The 16,031-nt window shown below is 33.5% G+C and overlaps 1 protein-coding gene across 6 annotated transcripts in view; it reads right to left on the reverse strand.

Moving 5' to 3' along the window:
* The window catches only part of PDE10A (phosphodiesterase 10A), a 394,590-nt gene that overhangs the window by 81,933 nt on the left and 296,626 nt on the right, over positions 1-16,031 (reverse strand). For 5 of the 6 annotated variants that reach the window (XR_012468598.1, XM_074188006.1, XM_074188007.1 and 2 more), the window contains 3 exons: positions 6,849-6,900; positions 1,902-2,044; positions 1,616-1,765 (listed from right to left, as the gene is read on the reverse strand). Coding sequence is in view for 5 of the 6 variants with exons in the window: in XM_074188006.1 (XP_074044107.1) it covers positions 1,616-1,765; positions 1,902-2,044; positions 6,849-6,900 (345 nt within the window). In the remaining variant the exon portion in view is untranslated. The remainder of the gene's footprint in view (positions 1-1,615; positions 1,766-1,901; positions 2,045-6,848; positions 6,901-16,031) is intronic. The other variant, XM_074188008.1, reaches the window with a different exon arrangement.

The following is a 16,031-nucleotide window of genomic DNA, read 5'->3' on the forward strand; positions in this document are numbered from 1 at the left end:
TATAAAAAATAATTTACTTTTTATATCTGAAATACATTTTGACATAAAAACTCAAGTATCACATTAAATGCATTTTGATCATTATATTTTAAATATTATTTTATTACTGTAATTATGTGACAAATACTGAGGAATAGTACCAGTTTCAAAAAGTAAGGTACAAAAATTGCATTATTAGCCTTGCACATACTAAATAGTGTTAAAGGTTTATTAAAGTGATTATATCATCAACTTTCAAACATTAAATTGAATTAGATGAGAATGAATTTTACAATTTGATGTTTGCAATAAAATAACTGGCACTAGTTGGGAGTAAATTGCACAAAATCTACTACAGAGATAACATTTGCAAATTATGTAACATAAAATAGTTATGGTCAAAAGAAACAATAAATAAAATATAAATATAACATTTTCAAAACATTCAAAGGAAACAAAACATAGTATCAAGTCACAGAAACCATGAGGATAATTTTCATTTTGCTATTTTTCACAGGGAAATTTTTTGTTGATGATTATAGTCTACCTTTACTGAAATTTAACCAGAAGTATTCTATAGATTGTTCTTCCAAAAAGGCATGTGATGCATGCAGATACAATAATCTGAACTATTGTTAAAAGAAAAACACATGCTAAATAGTCTTCATAATATGATTTATATTCTGTCTGAGGATGTCAACAGACTTTAAAAATGTTTTAATTAACAATTTTGTTGTTTTTCAGTCATTTCAATTGTGTCTGACTCTCCAAGACTCCATTGGAATGTTCTTATTAAAGATATTGGAGTGGTTTGTCATTTCCTTCTCCAGCTCATTTGACAGAGGAGCAAAGTGAGGTTTAACAGGTTGAGTGACCTGCCCTGCATCACACAGCTAGAGGTTATATTTGAACTCAGGTCTTCCTGATACCAGGCTCAGTGCACTACATAGTTGCTTCTAACTAACTATCTGAACTATTTTTTTTAAGAAGTGGCTAAAAGATTAAGTTTTTAAAAGATGATCAAGTGAACTTGGGCTTATTTTAGCAAATCAAAAGAGCAAGTATATCGTTCTGGTTTCCTAATCCTATAGTGTATGGACCTTAGCTAGTCAATTTTCACTGTGTTCCAGGGACAGGCTTGCCAGAAGGAATCTAATTTACTAGAAGGAAAAAAAGTACACTGGGATATGGTAATTACCATAGCATTTTGTGTTCATGTGAGAAAAAGAAGATGAAAATAAATTAAGCATTTATAGTGAATGTTTTATAATTTCTTGGTTAGGCCGGAGAGCTCCAGAGGTAATCTAACTTGAATGCAAAAAAGTCCATGTTTGCATAAGTCAAATAATCATGCCACTGATATGCAGTATCGATGACTATTACAATTTTAAGTGTGAAAAAAACTGTGTGCATGTGTGTGTGTGTGTGTGTGTGTGTGTGTGTGACACACACACACAGAGTGATCTGATCTGAACTGGTTAACTTAATGCCCTAATTAACCTCAAGAGTCATTGGTTCTTTGACATTACAGATAGGGTTGGGGAAACACTCTTGTGATGGTGCACTCTTATCAAACACCTCCATGTTTTTCTACATGGAAGATGCACAACAGTAGGCACGGTGCACCTGGACCTACCTTGGGACACTAGTAAGTTTTTCCACCATGATTTCCAAAAGGACCGCCTCCGGAAGAAGGCATTTCCAGGAGTGACGGTATTGCTTCAGAGAGTTGTTTCGGTGGCACTGCAATGTCATTCCCAGAAGTACTACCTTCTGGAGGCGGGTCCTGGTGGGAATGATATCACAGTATGACAAGTATTGTCAGAATACCTGTGAATAGGCACAGAAAGCGGGTAACATGATACAGGCACATTTGTAATCAGGGCCTGTTTGTTTGTTTGTTTTTTTATTTCATTGCATACCTTATTTCTTTGGTCTTCTTAAAGACAGGCTTCCCTTCATTTTCCTCCCCAATATCAAAAAGATCTGAATATAATTCTTTGTTCTTATGGTCTACCTGGAAAAGTGCACAACGATCTGCATTCACCAAATTTTTTGCATATATCTAAAGAAAAAATAAACAAAAGATTAGACATCAAGTAATTCCTCCTATAGGAGGCCTGAGATGAAGTGCATAACCAGTCTTATTTATTTATTCATTCATTCATTTATATAAAGCAATGGGTTAAAGTAGCTTGCCCAAGGTCACATAGTTAAGTAAGTATTAAGTGTCTGAGGTCAAATTTGAACCAGGTCTTCCTGACTTCAGGGATGGTACTCCAACCATTGCGCCACCTAGCTGCCCTCCAAAATTTTATTTAAAATAAGCACTGGCCAACCTTTGTTTTGGAGCAAGGGGAAACCTGGAACAATCAAAATAAATTTTCAATTTAGAGTCATAAGACTTTAGTTCAAATCTGGGCTGTGCCATTAACAACCTGCCTGATCATAGACAAGGGCCATAACTTCTCTGAACTTCACCTTCTCATCTATAAAATAAAGAGAATGACCTTTCTCTAAGGCCCCCTTCCAACTCTTAGTCCATGATACTATATTTCCTAAGTGGCTTTCACAATTCGTCAAAAAACAAATCATGAGTAGAATCAGGAGAACATTGTACACCTTAACAGCAAACTGTATGCTGATCAACTATAATAGACTTAATTAGCTCTTCTCAGCAATAGAGTGATTAAAGACAATTATAAAAGACCTGTGATGGAAAATGTCATTCACATAGAAAGAACTATGAAATCTGAATGCAGATCAAGGAATACTATTTTCACCTTTTTTAATTTTTTTTCCTTCTCAAAAAATTTACATTAAATATTTAGCATAAACAGAAATTACTTTTCCTACTGATCACTATTCTCAGATCATTTGCATTTCTATTCATTTGTCTGAATAAAACAGCAGATCAAAAAAAAAAGCTGAGGGAAAGAGAAGCATTTAAGTAGAATCCAGTATTTATTTCCTTTTCACCTATTTCCTAACACATATTTCTTGCTTCCCCTTTTCTAAAGGAAAAAAATAATGATAATTAATATAGTGCCAAATCTGTGCCAGGCTCTGTCTTCAGTACTTTACAAATATTATTTCATTTGATCCTCACAGTAATGTTAGGATTAGTTTTGTCCTCTCTCAATTCTTTCTTCCATCTTCTGATGATGACCTCCAGAACAATTTCCTTAATTACCATCACCTGATTTATAGTCTTCTTCTCAATTCCTTCCTCAAATCATTCTCAGAAATTTAGAATCTGGTGATTCTTCAAACAGTTGGCTGCAACCTTTCCTTCAATTTCTCAGCTCTGATGAGCACCATCTCTATTCTTCAACTACCCAGAGGCAGTCCTTTTTCAACTTTGTCATGACCTTCAATGGCTGAATTCTTTCCTATTCTCCTGTTCTACCTTCACTTTCCTTACTACCCTGCAAGTCAAAAATCAATAACATCCACTCTTCCACATTTGAGTTTCTTCATGTTCTGTGTTTGGAGACATAAATAATACCTAAAAGTATCATCCAGATAGTCAATTCAATTAATATGACTAAATTGAATAAATCTCTTATGGCTCTATGTAGACATAAACAACAGTGACCTTGAAAATAATGTGACTGTCCTCATGGTCTATAAATTTTAGCAATTTAGCATGGATCTTATCATCCCAATCTGATATATGTTTTACTATTTTCCCCTGGTAAAATAAAACAGAGAGAATCTAAGATTCTTATGTATATATTTCTTTTTATCAGTCTAGTAGATTTAATAGATAACTCGCTCAATTTAGCCCAAAGTACTTTTATGGGGCTGGCTATTAAAGCATCCTTGGTTGATTGACTGGTTGTTGTCCTTTGATCTCAAAAATGCCAAAAATGACATTATTATGTTGGAGTTAAGGAATAGTGTGTTGATTAAACCAGTGAGAACTTCAAATACTATACACCACAGATTAGGCACAAATAGTCCAAAAGAACATGCAGGGTGGAGATATCTCTAAATTTGCAAATCTCATCTCTTTTGAGCTACTTTACTCATAGATTCAGTCTTGGGAGCTCCTTTGCCAGTGTTGTGCATATCACACAATCAATTCCAAAGTTCTTCAGAGACAGAATCCTTATCTTCCAGATGAATACATGTAAATGACAATATTTTTCCAGCTTAAAGGAAAGAGTTCTAACATTGAGAGAACCAGCAGCAGGAATGAAATTTATGGAACTTCTGTGGTAAATAGAAATGTAACAAAATGAAATGTTGAGTCAAGTCCAGATATTCTTTGATATTTTATAAGACTATTTTTAGAAAGATCACAACTTGGATAATTCTTTAGAACACTAGGAGTAGAAGAAGGAATTTCAATATAATATGTAACACTTTTAATTATAGACATACAGAAATCTCTCTCCCCATTTAAATAAAGATCACTGTGAAAATCAGAAATAGGAGAAGCAATTAAGTTTGATAATGAACTAATAACAAAGATGATTAACGCTCAACTATTATGCATTAAATATTATGACTTAACACAAACTATTATTGGGTGCTATGTGTCACAGTGGTTAGAGTATCAGACAAGGAGTTAAGATCTGAGTTCAAATCCAGTCTCATACACTTAATAACAGGGAAACTCAGCAAATCACTTAACATCTAATTGTCTCATTTTCTTTATCTGTAAAATCAACATAAAAATAAAACATAAAGGTGGCTAGGTGGCCTAATGGATAAAGCACTGGCCTTGGAGTCAGGAGTACCTGGGTTCAAATCCAGTCTCAGGCACTTAATAATTACCTAGCTGTGTGGCCTTGGGCAAGCCACTTAACCCTATTTGCCTTGCAAAAAAACCCCTCAAAAAATAAAACATAAATCCTACCATTATTGTGGGGATCAAATGAAATGATATTTGTAAAGTACTGAAAACAGAGCCTGGCACAGATATGGTACTATATTCATCATCAGCATCATCAGCATCATCATTATTAATAATAAAAGCTAACTTCATTGCACCCTCTAAATCTTCTTAACATAGTGGATGAAAGAATTAGGTTTTAAAAAAAGGATTCTCATAAATAATGATGAAATAAATGTAATAATATCTAATTTATAAAGAACAAATATCTATTACATTATGCTGTCTGTGCTCAGACATATATTGTGACTACATTGCTCCTATAACTCCTGGAGATTCTATGATTCATGGCATTGTTATGAAGATTAACAGCTCACTTTCCCATAGTTCATAACATGTGGCTTCTGTCACTCAGAATACAACTGTAAAATCAAAGAGGAGCAGAAGAAATGGTTATAAGAAAAATAGCTATCAAAAAATCAATAATTTTATTATGGAAGAAAACCCTGCATAAGATATGGGACTACAAATATAAGTTTTCTGATTAAATAACCTTGAAAGATGAAAAACTAGAAGGTATGATGTCTTTTTACTGAAATCACAAGAATTTCAGTTAAAAGGAAGAGACAATAGAAACAGTTTCAAATAATCAAATTTTTTTGTTTTTTTTAGATGAAGTAAATAAGCCTATATGTCATAACAGAACCTGAAGACATTTACATAAAGTCATGGGACATTACAAAAACAATGTTCCAAGGACCCCTGTAATTATGAAAAGGTCATATTATCTTCAGAGAAATCAACAATCCATTTCTTCAGCTTAAAATCTATGCCTATTCAGTGGAGTCAAAATAAGATGTCTCTTGGGAAAAGTTTGGCAATAAGTAGAGTGTTTTATTTTTTATAAAGGCTCTACTGGGAAAAGCAGGTGTTATGAAAACAGATAAAAGAGTCTGGTGGGTCTATGTGTTTTGTAACTTAACAATTGCTGAGAGAAAAGTGCAGAATTTTATGTGTGATGAATTAAAAATGAAATGCAGTCATAAGGATATTTTAGTGTCAATAAAGGAACAGGACAGTAAAAAAATATATAATCACAGCTTTAAAAACTGCCAAGAAGTCAAAACACTCAAACTTCTTAAAACATGTACCTTAAAACACTCTGAGGTTCTAATTAAAAACAAGATATAAAACTCTTGCCTGATACCAAATCCTAAGCTCTTTAGTCATACTGTCTCTTTGCTACTAAGGTTTCTAGAATTTCAAGTTCTGAATAATCTTATAGATTTAGCCTAACATGCCATGACTCTGAGGTCCATCTAGCTTAGGTATATGATGAAGAAGACGCAGCATGACAGTCCTGAATATTTTTCTCAACAGAAACCTTCAGAATGTCTTTGAGGAAAGGGCAAGAATGATTGCTGAAAGCTTTGGACAAAGCATGCAAACAGTCAGCACAAAAGGAAAGCTTTGAGGAGTGGAGGTATTTAAAGGTATTCCAAAGTACAGAAAATGTCACATGCCACCATGGAACACTGTCCATGGCTCTTCCCCGAAATGCTAGTTAGCTTTTAGGAAGGAAATGATCAAATAGATTCATAGTAGTCTATAAGACCACCTCGATTATCAGAACTCTGTGAAGATTATCTAAAAGAGAGGACAAAATTTAAGAACAGTTCAAAGGACTGAGCATTTTTTTTGTATGACTGATATTTCCAATTATATTTTTGAGAAAAGGGTAATGAGTTATTTAGTAGTAGGATAGAAATATTAAATTATTCAGCATTAAAAAGGAAAAAAAATCTACTTTCATGAGTAGTCCTTACTTAAGCAAAGGTTGAGTTTTGGTTGAAATATTCAAGAAAACATTTTATTTGTAAGAACAGACCCTTATAGAAAATTAAAGTATTTTGATAGTGATATCCAAATTACTTTTTACTAAATATCATCATTCTATCAGTACAGAATCAGAAGTTGAGATCCATAACAATTAATAATGTCATTTTAAAAATAAGAACCAACCTACCATTATGTGTTCAAGTAGAGAATCTATTGCGACTATGTTATCAAAATAAGTTCTGTAGGGGGAAAAAAGGAACATAGAGTTTGCAAGAATTCTTATTTTTATTACAATAAACATTAAGAGTACATTTTCTGATTTTGATTAGGTTTAGGAAAAACAATAGTTACTTAACAATAGTTAAATAACAATAGTCATTTAAAAAGAAGTATCACAGTTTTCTAGATACTCATTGCAGCTATTTTTAATATATGGAAAATTTTTAAATGTTTTAAACTAATATTTCTCTTGCTAAATTTAAGCAAACCATATAAATATTGACTTATTATTGATTTGTTCAACAAGCATTTGGTAAGAGATTACTTCATGTTTCATGCTGGGTGCTTGGCTACAAAGAAGGGGTAAGAAAAGCCATGTCTGCCCTTAAAGATCTTGTCTTATCCATGAAGGAGCAGAGGAAAGACGAAATGTACAGTGATGTGTGATCATAAAATATATAGATTATAAATACCAAATAATTTTTGAAGGGAGAGGCTACATTAACAAGTGGGAAAATATGGAAAGCTCTCCTACAGGAGGTGACATTTGAATTGAATATTAAAGAAAGTTAGAAACTGTACCAAGTGAAGGGACAATTCACTCTAAAAGGGGCAGCCTGTGAAACATAGGAGATGGAATGCTATGCATGAAAAGAGCAAGAACTGTTTAATAAGAATATAGAGCATATGAAGGACAGCAATACACAATAAACCTTAGAAAGGAGGGCCAGAGTGTGATAAGTCTTGAAATGGCAAAGAAAAGCATTCCAGATGTGTACTTTGGAAATATCAAAAGACTTGTATCTAAATTATATGTCCATTTTGACCTTAGGTTTATTTTCAAAGATGATTCAGATGATTCAGGGGGGCACGGGAAGAAGAAAAAAATGTATAGGATCTAAAGTGTTTGTAGTAGCTCTCTTTTCATGATAAAGAACTAGAAAATAGGGATGTCTATCAGTTGGGGAATGGTTGCATAAGTTGTGGTATATGATCACGATACAATCCTACTGTGAAATGGTGACTCAATGATTCCCCCCCCCCAAAAAAAAACACGGATAGATTTGCAAAAAATAATGAAAACCAAAATGAACAGGACTAAGAAAATGTTGCATACAGTAACAGCTATATTGTTTTAAGAACAGCTTTGAACAAATAAGTTATTTATTTATTAATACCCAAATTAACTATAAGGACATATGAAGGAAGATGTTATCTGCATCCTGAGAACAAACTGAAAAATAGAAGTATGTATAGAATGATTTTACATAATCTGTGCGCACACACACACACACACACACACACACACACACACAAACACTCTTGCATACATATATACCTATTTGTGTAATAAAGAAAAAAGGAAATTTATCTGATAACTATCAGATTTAAAAGGAATAGCAAGTTGTACATATTTAAAGGAATTAGTTAATTCATGTTAAATCATTTCAGTATTATTTCTTAAAATATCAATTTATGGAGGATGGATAAGAGCAGGTAGAAACTAAAGGCAAGGGAAACATTTAGGAGGCCAATGCAATGGTTTAGGTGAAAGATAATGAGAACCTGAATTATTCTGATGAGCAGAACAAAGGGACCAGCTAAGAGCTAAATTTTTCTACTCCCTCCTCCCTACACCTTAGCAGAGTCAATAGGACTTAGCAACTGAATAAATATGAGGGGTGAAGCAGAAGAAAGAGTTCAGATGCCTCAGTGACTGGGGATGATCATCTTTTTAACGGAAAAATAAGGAAGGTAGAAAAAGGGTGGGGTTTAGGGAAAAGGACAAAGAATTCAGTGATGGACAGGATGAATTTGAGATTCCTAGGAAATACAGTTGTAAATAACAGTAGTCCGCTGGTGATAAGGAGTAGGATTGTGAGGTTCAATCTGGGATTCACCTGCATAGTGATAATAGATAAAACTATAGGAAATGATGAAGATTACAAAAAGAGAGAATGCCCTAAGTAAAAGGTACTATACAGGGCAATTCCACACTTCTTAGCATTTGGTACACTATTTCATAATTTAACACCAGTTCCTGTGAGATGTTATACATCAAAAATCAGATCTGATAGCAAGGGAAACTTTGAACTCTCATTCTATTTTAACTATAATAATAACAGTATTCAAACCTAAGATAAATTAGAAGGACATGGAGACAAAATAGGTGATTTGCTGGAAAATTTTACTACAAATATAAATCTCTGCCCATAACACATCAGTATTATGCCTTAGAGCAGCAATATTATGTAGGTTTGTCCAACCTTAACTATATTGAGTTACCACAATAATAAATCAATTTTAAATTTTAGAAAAAGACATTAATATAAAAATCATCTAATAATGTTGATACATGGCAATTATAAAAATATGAATTTGGAAGAACATCTTCCTTTTCAAATAGAAATAACATATGCCTTTTAGGACATCAGAGAAAATAGGCCATAATCATTAAGTACTAATATGGCCAATATATCAAAAACATAATCTACATCTTAGGGTTCTTCAAAGAAAGAAGAATGCAAAAGAACTGAATCAAGGTAAATAAAAATTGGTTAAAGGAAAACAGAGAAGGAAAGGTTTGAGCATATCCAAGTGAGTCTTTATATGACTATAAGACAGAATGAAAGGAGAAAGTTGGAAATATAATCTAAAAATGGCAAATTTTTCAACCAATTTCAGGTTAGTTTTCCTTATTTTCAGATGGATGGGAAACTTGTCTTCAGATGTATTTGTATCATGAAGATAAATTTTTCCTATGTATACATATAGTCTTCAGTCCAAGCATTAGTTTATTTTAAACATACTCTGCTATAAAGGAATTTAATTACTAGAGAAAGCATAAATTAAAGCATTACTGGAATGTGTCAAAGGAATATACAATATTAATTTGATAATCTCATCAATTTGTATGACTAACTTCACTCAAAATGATCTTTACCAGTCAGATAAACTGAGTGGTTTGACTTGTGAAAATGTAATAAGATTATGGAATGAAAAGCAACATATAATCATAGACAAAAATAGCTCTACATGACAAAATTGCCTACTCTGACAGTTTCTATTTATCTCCACCCACCCAACTTAAGGTAAAGCTGTCATATTTATCTATTTTATCATCTGTCTATGGTGGGCATAAGTAGGGTACCACTAATTATAAACTGTATATATATAAATCAAAGGAAAGCAAAATGATCTTGTAGTAAGAATGAATAATAAATGATAATATCAATTAATATCAAGAAACCTAAAGGAAGCTTCTTAGACTGTTGCACAAAACCCACAAGAAGGATTTATGAGAAGGCACATGACAATATATCAGCAGCAAAAGTGGGTGTTGGTGCACCAGAGTCAAAAGTGAGTGTAATGTATAGATTAAAAACCAAAGCATTATATTTAGAGAAACCAACTGTCAGGGTGATGCTACTCAACAGAATTACATAAACTTGGAGGACAGGTAGATTCAGGAGGTAGCATAATGAATTAATTTTTGATATGTTAAGTTTAAGATGTATGGCAGACATCCAGGTGGAGAAGTAATATGAGATCAGAAATTAGAGTTTAAGGAAGTCCAAAGGTCTAGATAGCTAGATCTCTTCATCGTCTATACAGTGACAATAATGAAAGCTATGGAGGTTGATGAGATTGCTAAGAGAGTTTTATAAAAAATCCACAATTGGTCAAAAATATAGGCGATTTAGAGAGGACAGTGTCACAAAAACAAAAGGAGAAAAAATACTCAGAGAAGAAAAAATAACCCCACAGAAAAGATCACCAGTTTTAGCAAATAAAGATCACTGGTAACTCTGGAAGAAGCAATTTCTGATGCAAGGTAAGGACAGACATTAGATTAGAAAAGGTCAAGAGTGGAAAAGAGGAGAGTATATGAATGACTACAGAATAGTAGCAGAATAGTAGGTTAATAAATAGAGAAGAATTGACAAGGATTAATTTTGACTGACCTATTAGAAGAAATGAGAGAAGGGATGAAGAGAACAAGTAAAAGGACTGGCCTTGGCAAGAGGTTCACTGTCATCAGAGGCTGAACAAGAGATGAGAATAGGGAGTGATGTTATGGATGGTCTATGTTTTCTCAGTGAAGAATACAAGTTCCGTTTTGAGAAAAAATGTAAGCTGGAAAGAGAACAAGAAGCTCTTGGAGGTGCTTTTGGAGAAGCTGATAGAATCAATGGCAAGGAGGGCCTGATTGAGATCATGATCCATATTTATAATTTTCTCCAAGACCACTGAGGAGAGTAGAGAAATAGATAGAATATAACTTATTGTAATATGAGTGAACAGTGATGTCAAGAGATTGAATAGTTAAAGAGATTATCCATGAACCAATTATCTATAGGGCAAGCCACATGAGAGAAAAATGAAGCCAGAATGATGATGATGATCTGAGAGAATAGAGTATCTAGAGTTTGGTCATGGTGAACTAGTATAGGAGATTATGAAGGAGGAAGGGAGAGGGAGAGAGGGAGAGAGGGAGAGAGGGAGAGGGGAGAGGGGAGGGGAGAGAGAGAGAGGGAGGGAGAGAAAGAGAGAGAGAGAGAAGGAGAGAGAGAGAGAGAGAGAGAGAGAGAGAGAGAGAGAGAAGGAGTCATGGTCAGAGAGAAGAATTTCAGAATTCTTTATCATGGAGGTAGGACATTTGTCAACAATGATTAGATAAATGGAATAACCATCCCTGTGTGTGACTGAGAGAGAATAAAAATAGGAAAAAGAGAAAGATCAAAGTGGCTGTTGCTCAATGCATTACTCATCTTGTTTCTGCTTTCTCAGTCAATGAGAATATTTTTCATCCAAAGGATGTATAAATAATGACTAAGAATGAGTTAAAATTGAATATCTTTAAGAAGACAATTCACCTAGCTACTTTTATGAGCTCAATTCACTAGGATCAGATGAATTACATCCCTGCACACTTGAAAGAACTAGGAGATACTACAGTCAAGCCATTCTCAGTGACCTTTGAAATATAATTGAAAATAAGAAGGGCCTGATAATAGCAAATATTCTGATTTTGCAAAATGGAAGAGAATGAAATATATAAATAATAACAGAGTTTGACATTAATTCCTGAGAAAGTACTACTTAAGGGAAGGTTAGCTAACATGTAAAAAAAAGTACTTAACACAAAAAGCCAGCATAGTTTTACTAAGAATGTCATAGCACACCAACCTCATTTCAGTTTTGAATAAAATTACTCAAATATGTGATTGATAGCCTAAATTTTTTAAAAGAATATGTCAAGTGGGCAACTAGGTGGCACAGTGAATATAGTACCAGTCATGGAGTCAGGAGTGCCTGAGTTCAAATCCAACCTCAGACACTTACTAATTACCTAGCTGTGTGGCCTTGGACAAGTCACTTAACCCCATTGCCTTGAAAAAAACAAACAAAAAAAAGAATGTGACAAAAGTCTCATGTCATCCTTATAGCCCTGAAGGAAAGATATGAATTGATCATTACTAGACTGAGAATAACATAAAGTCCTCAGTATAGTGCCTCAGGGATTTATTCTTGGTTCTAAATTGTTTCAACAATTTTATCAGTGTCTTGGATGAAGGCATAAATGGTAAGCTTATCAAATTTGAAGATGATATAAAGTCTGAAGGAACAACTAATGTTGGGTGACAAAGACAATATTCCAAAAGATTTCAACATGTTGGGCCCCTGGAAAAAATCTAATAAACTGAAATTTAATAGCAAGAAGTCTTATACTGGGGGATTGGAAAATAACATTTTCAAATATAATGCCAAAGTATGGTTCAGCATTTCATTTGAAAAAAAAAGATAGCATTTATCTTAATATAATTCAGCTGCATGATCTCTGAATACATATTGTTGTCATATGAAACTCTTGCTGTGGGAGCTCTATAACAGTACAAAATTAGGGTTACACAGTCTGCAGCTTAGTAGACAAGTCATATGAAAATTCTTGAGATCCACATAAGTTAACCAAGGGCTACAAAGTTATCAGATATAGAATTGAAATATAGCGCTATGTTCACTATTCTTCAATGACTAACAAAATGATATGACCAACAATAATACATTCTTGGGCTACATTAAGAGAGGATAAATTCTAGAACAAGGGAGATAAGAGTCTCTGTACCGTGTACTAGCCAAGGTACATCAAAATTATTGTATCCAGTGTACCACAGTTTAGGATGGGGACAGGTAGGATTGGGAGAGGAGAAATGGAGAGTGGAGAAATGTGATCTGGCATGGGAAAAAAGCTTTCAAAGATTGGCATATGAGGATATTTAGAAGGTTTGGGAAAAAAATTACAGAGTTATTATAGCTCCTCTCTCAAATATGTAAAGGGTTATTAATATGAAAAAGACATCAGTCTTGTTCCTCTTGGTCTCATAGGGTGGAACTAGAAGCTGTGAAATTTCTTCAGGAAAGCAGATTAGATTAAAAACTGAAGGAAAACCTTATTAAAAATTAAATTCAAATTCAAAAGTGGAATAGAGTGATTTGGGCAATAGGAATGGGTTATCTTCTATCGCCATAACAAATTTTCAGGCAAGAGCTAACAGAACAATTGTCAGTGGAAGTGTGGAGGTAATTCTGGCTCAGTTACTATGCACAGTTGTCACAATTCTCTTCCAACTTTGATTCTGTGAATATATCATGAGAAAACTAAATTAATTATCCTATTATGTAAGCTGCATGATATGATCAAGTCCAGTAAATTAGTAGTAATGTTATATTTAGAAGGACAAAATAGAATAGTAGAAATAGCAATTAAAAAGATTAAGAAAAGGTTTTACACTTAAATGAAAAATTAGACTTAATTACAAATATAAACCAGGAGAAGCAATCAGAATAAGCTGAAACATGCAAATAGATCTGAAAGAGAAAATATGGAGAGAGTGGACAATTTTCTAGTAATAACAGAAGGGCTAAACTCTAGATCTAAACAAAAACTGAATTAAGGTATTACATAGACTGTCACCAATATAAGGACTGTAAGATATTAATATACACTGGTAAGTTATAACATCTCTTTAGTGGATATTCTGATGAAAGCCGTGTCCTTATTTTTTGGGAAGGTTATCTCCTAAGGAGAAGGGAGAGATCCACATTTCCATGAACTGTCAATCAATTGCCACCCACTGAGCAGGTAAGCCACACTAGTTCAAGCAGCAAGGCACCCTGAAGGTGAGAGAAGAAGAAGCTTGGGCAAATCAAGATAAACCATGACCATCCTTTGATTACTATCACCTCTCAGATTCTGATGGAGACATCCTAGGATTGATCCTCAAATCCAAGATACTGGTTTACAATGCTTCCAATCCAGTACCTCGAGTTATCACCTTAGAAAGCAACCCTGTGGAGATGTAGCTTGATAACTGGTCTTGTAGGTTTTACAGCCACAGCTGAAGACCCAGAAAAAAAGTTTTCGTCATCATTTGACACTGTCAAACAGTTCAGCATCAGAAACTGGTATGATTTTATTGGTGGAAATTGCATTAAGGAAGTGATACTGCTATTTGCTTTGCTTCTGTATCCTAAGGATCATGGGGTCTTTCCATCTGACTCCCAGATAAAACCACCTCTAGGTGTTGTATACCTTAAGAATACAAGTTCCTTGGGGCAGCTAGGTGGCACAGTGGATAGAGCACTGGCCCTGGAGTCAGGAGTACTTGAGTTCAAACCCGGCCTCAGACATTTAATAATTACCTAGCTGTGTGGTCTTGGGCAAGCCACTAACCCCATTGCCTTGCAAAAAAAAAAATCTAAAAAAAAGAATACAAGTTCCTTAAAGGGAATTACGATGAAATGAGAGAGCATTACAAGATGTAAAAAAGGATAATTTTGATTATATTAAATTAAATTTAAAAATTTTTGTACAAATAAAGCCAATGCAGCCAAGATTAAGGAAAGCAAAAAAGCTGGCAAACAATTTTTACAGTTAGTGGCTCTGATAATGATAACATTTCTCAAATATAGAGAATTAAGAATATAAGAATACAAGTCATTCCTCAATTGATAAATGGTCAAAGGATATGAACAGTTTTCAGACAAAATAATCAAACCTGTCTATAGTCACATGCAAAAATTATCTAAATCACTATTCATTAGAGGACTACAAATTAAAATAACTCCACACTATCACTCTATACCTATCAGATTGACTAATATGACAGAAAAGGAAAATGATAAATAATGGAGGGAATGTGGGGAAATTGGGACACTAATCTTGGCAGAGATGTAAACTGATCCAAATGTTCTCAAGAACAATTGGGAAGTATACCCTAAAATCAACCAAATTATACATACCGTTTGACATAGAAATACCACTACTTGGTCTAAATACCAAAGCAATTATTAAAAAAGAAAAATGACTTGCATGTACAAAAACATTTATAGCAGTTGTTTTTGTGGTGTCAAAGAATTGGAAATTGAAAGAATACCCAACTGTTGGAGAATGACCATACAAGTTGTGGTATAGGAATGTAATAGAATACCATTGGGTTATAAGAAATGACAAGCTTGTGGATTTCAGGAAAACCTAGGAAGATCTATATGAACTGATATAAAGTGAAGTGAACAAAGAACAGCAATATTATATGATGATTATAAACTATAAATAATTATCTATTTTCAGCAATACAGAGATCTAAGGCATTTTATAAAGGACTCATGATAGAAAATGCTATCTACCTTTAGAGAAAAAAACTGATAGAGTTCGAATGCAAATCAAAGCATACTATTTTTCATTCTATTTTTTGTTTTTTTCTAGAAATGTTTTATATGATGGCACACATATAACCTATATAAAAATTCTATCTTAGGGAGGTAAGAGGTGAAGAGGGAAGAAGAGAATAATTTGGAACCCAAAACTTTTAAAAATTGAAAGATGAAAATTATCTTTATGTGAAATTTGGGAAAAAATAAAAACATAAAAATAAATAAGAATGAAAACTCCTTGAAAGTAAGGCATATCTTACTTTTCTTGGTATCCCTAGTATTTTGCACATAAGTATTTAAATGTGTTTCATTCATTCATTCATTCAATCATTCATTCATTCATAGATTCATTCATTTGTTCATTAATGACCAACCTTTCAATAAACTCTTTCTATTAGCCTCATTTCCTAGGAAGCTGCCAAGAGGAGTTTTGAGG

The sequence above is a fragment of the Macrotis lagotis genome, chromosome 5, assembly GCF_037893015.1.
Source record: "Macrotis lagotis isolate mMagLag1 chromosome 5, bilby.v1.9.chrom.fasta, whole genome shotgun sequence".
NCBI classification, from domain to species: domain Eukaryota; kingdom Metazoa; phylum Chordata; class Mammalia; order Peramelemorphia; family Peramelidae; genus Macrotis; species Macrotis lagotis.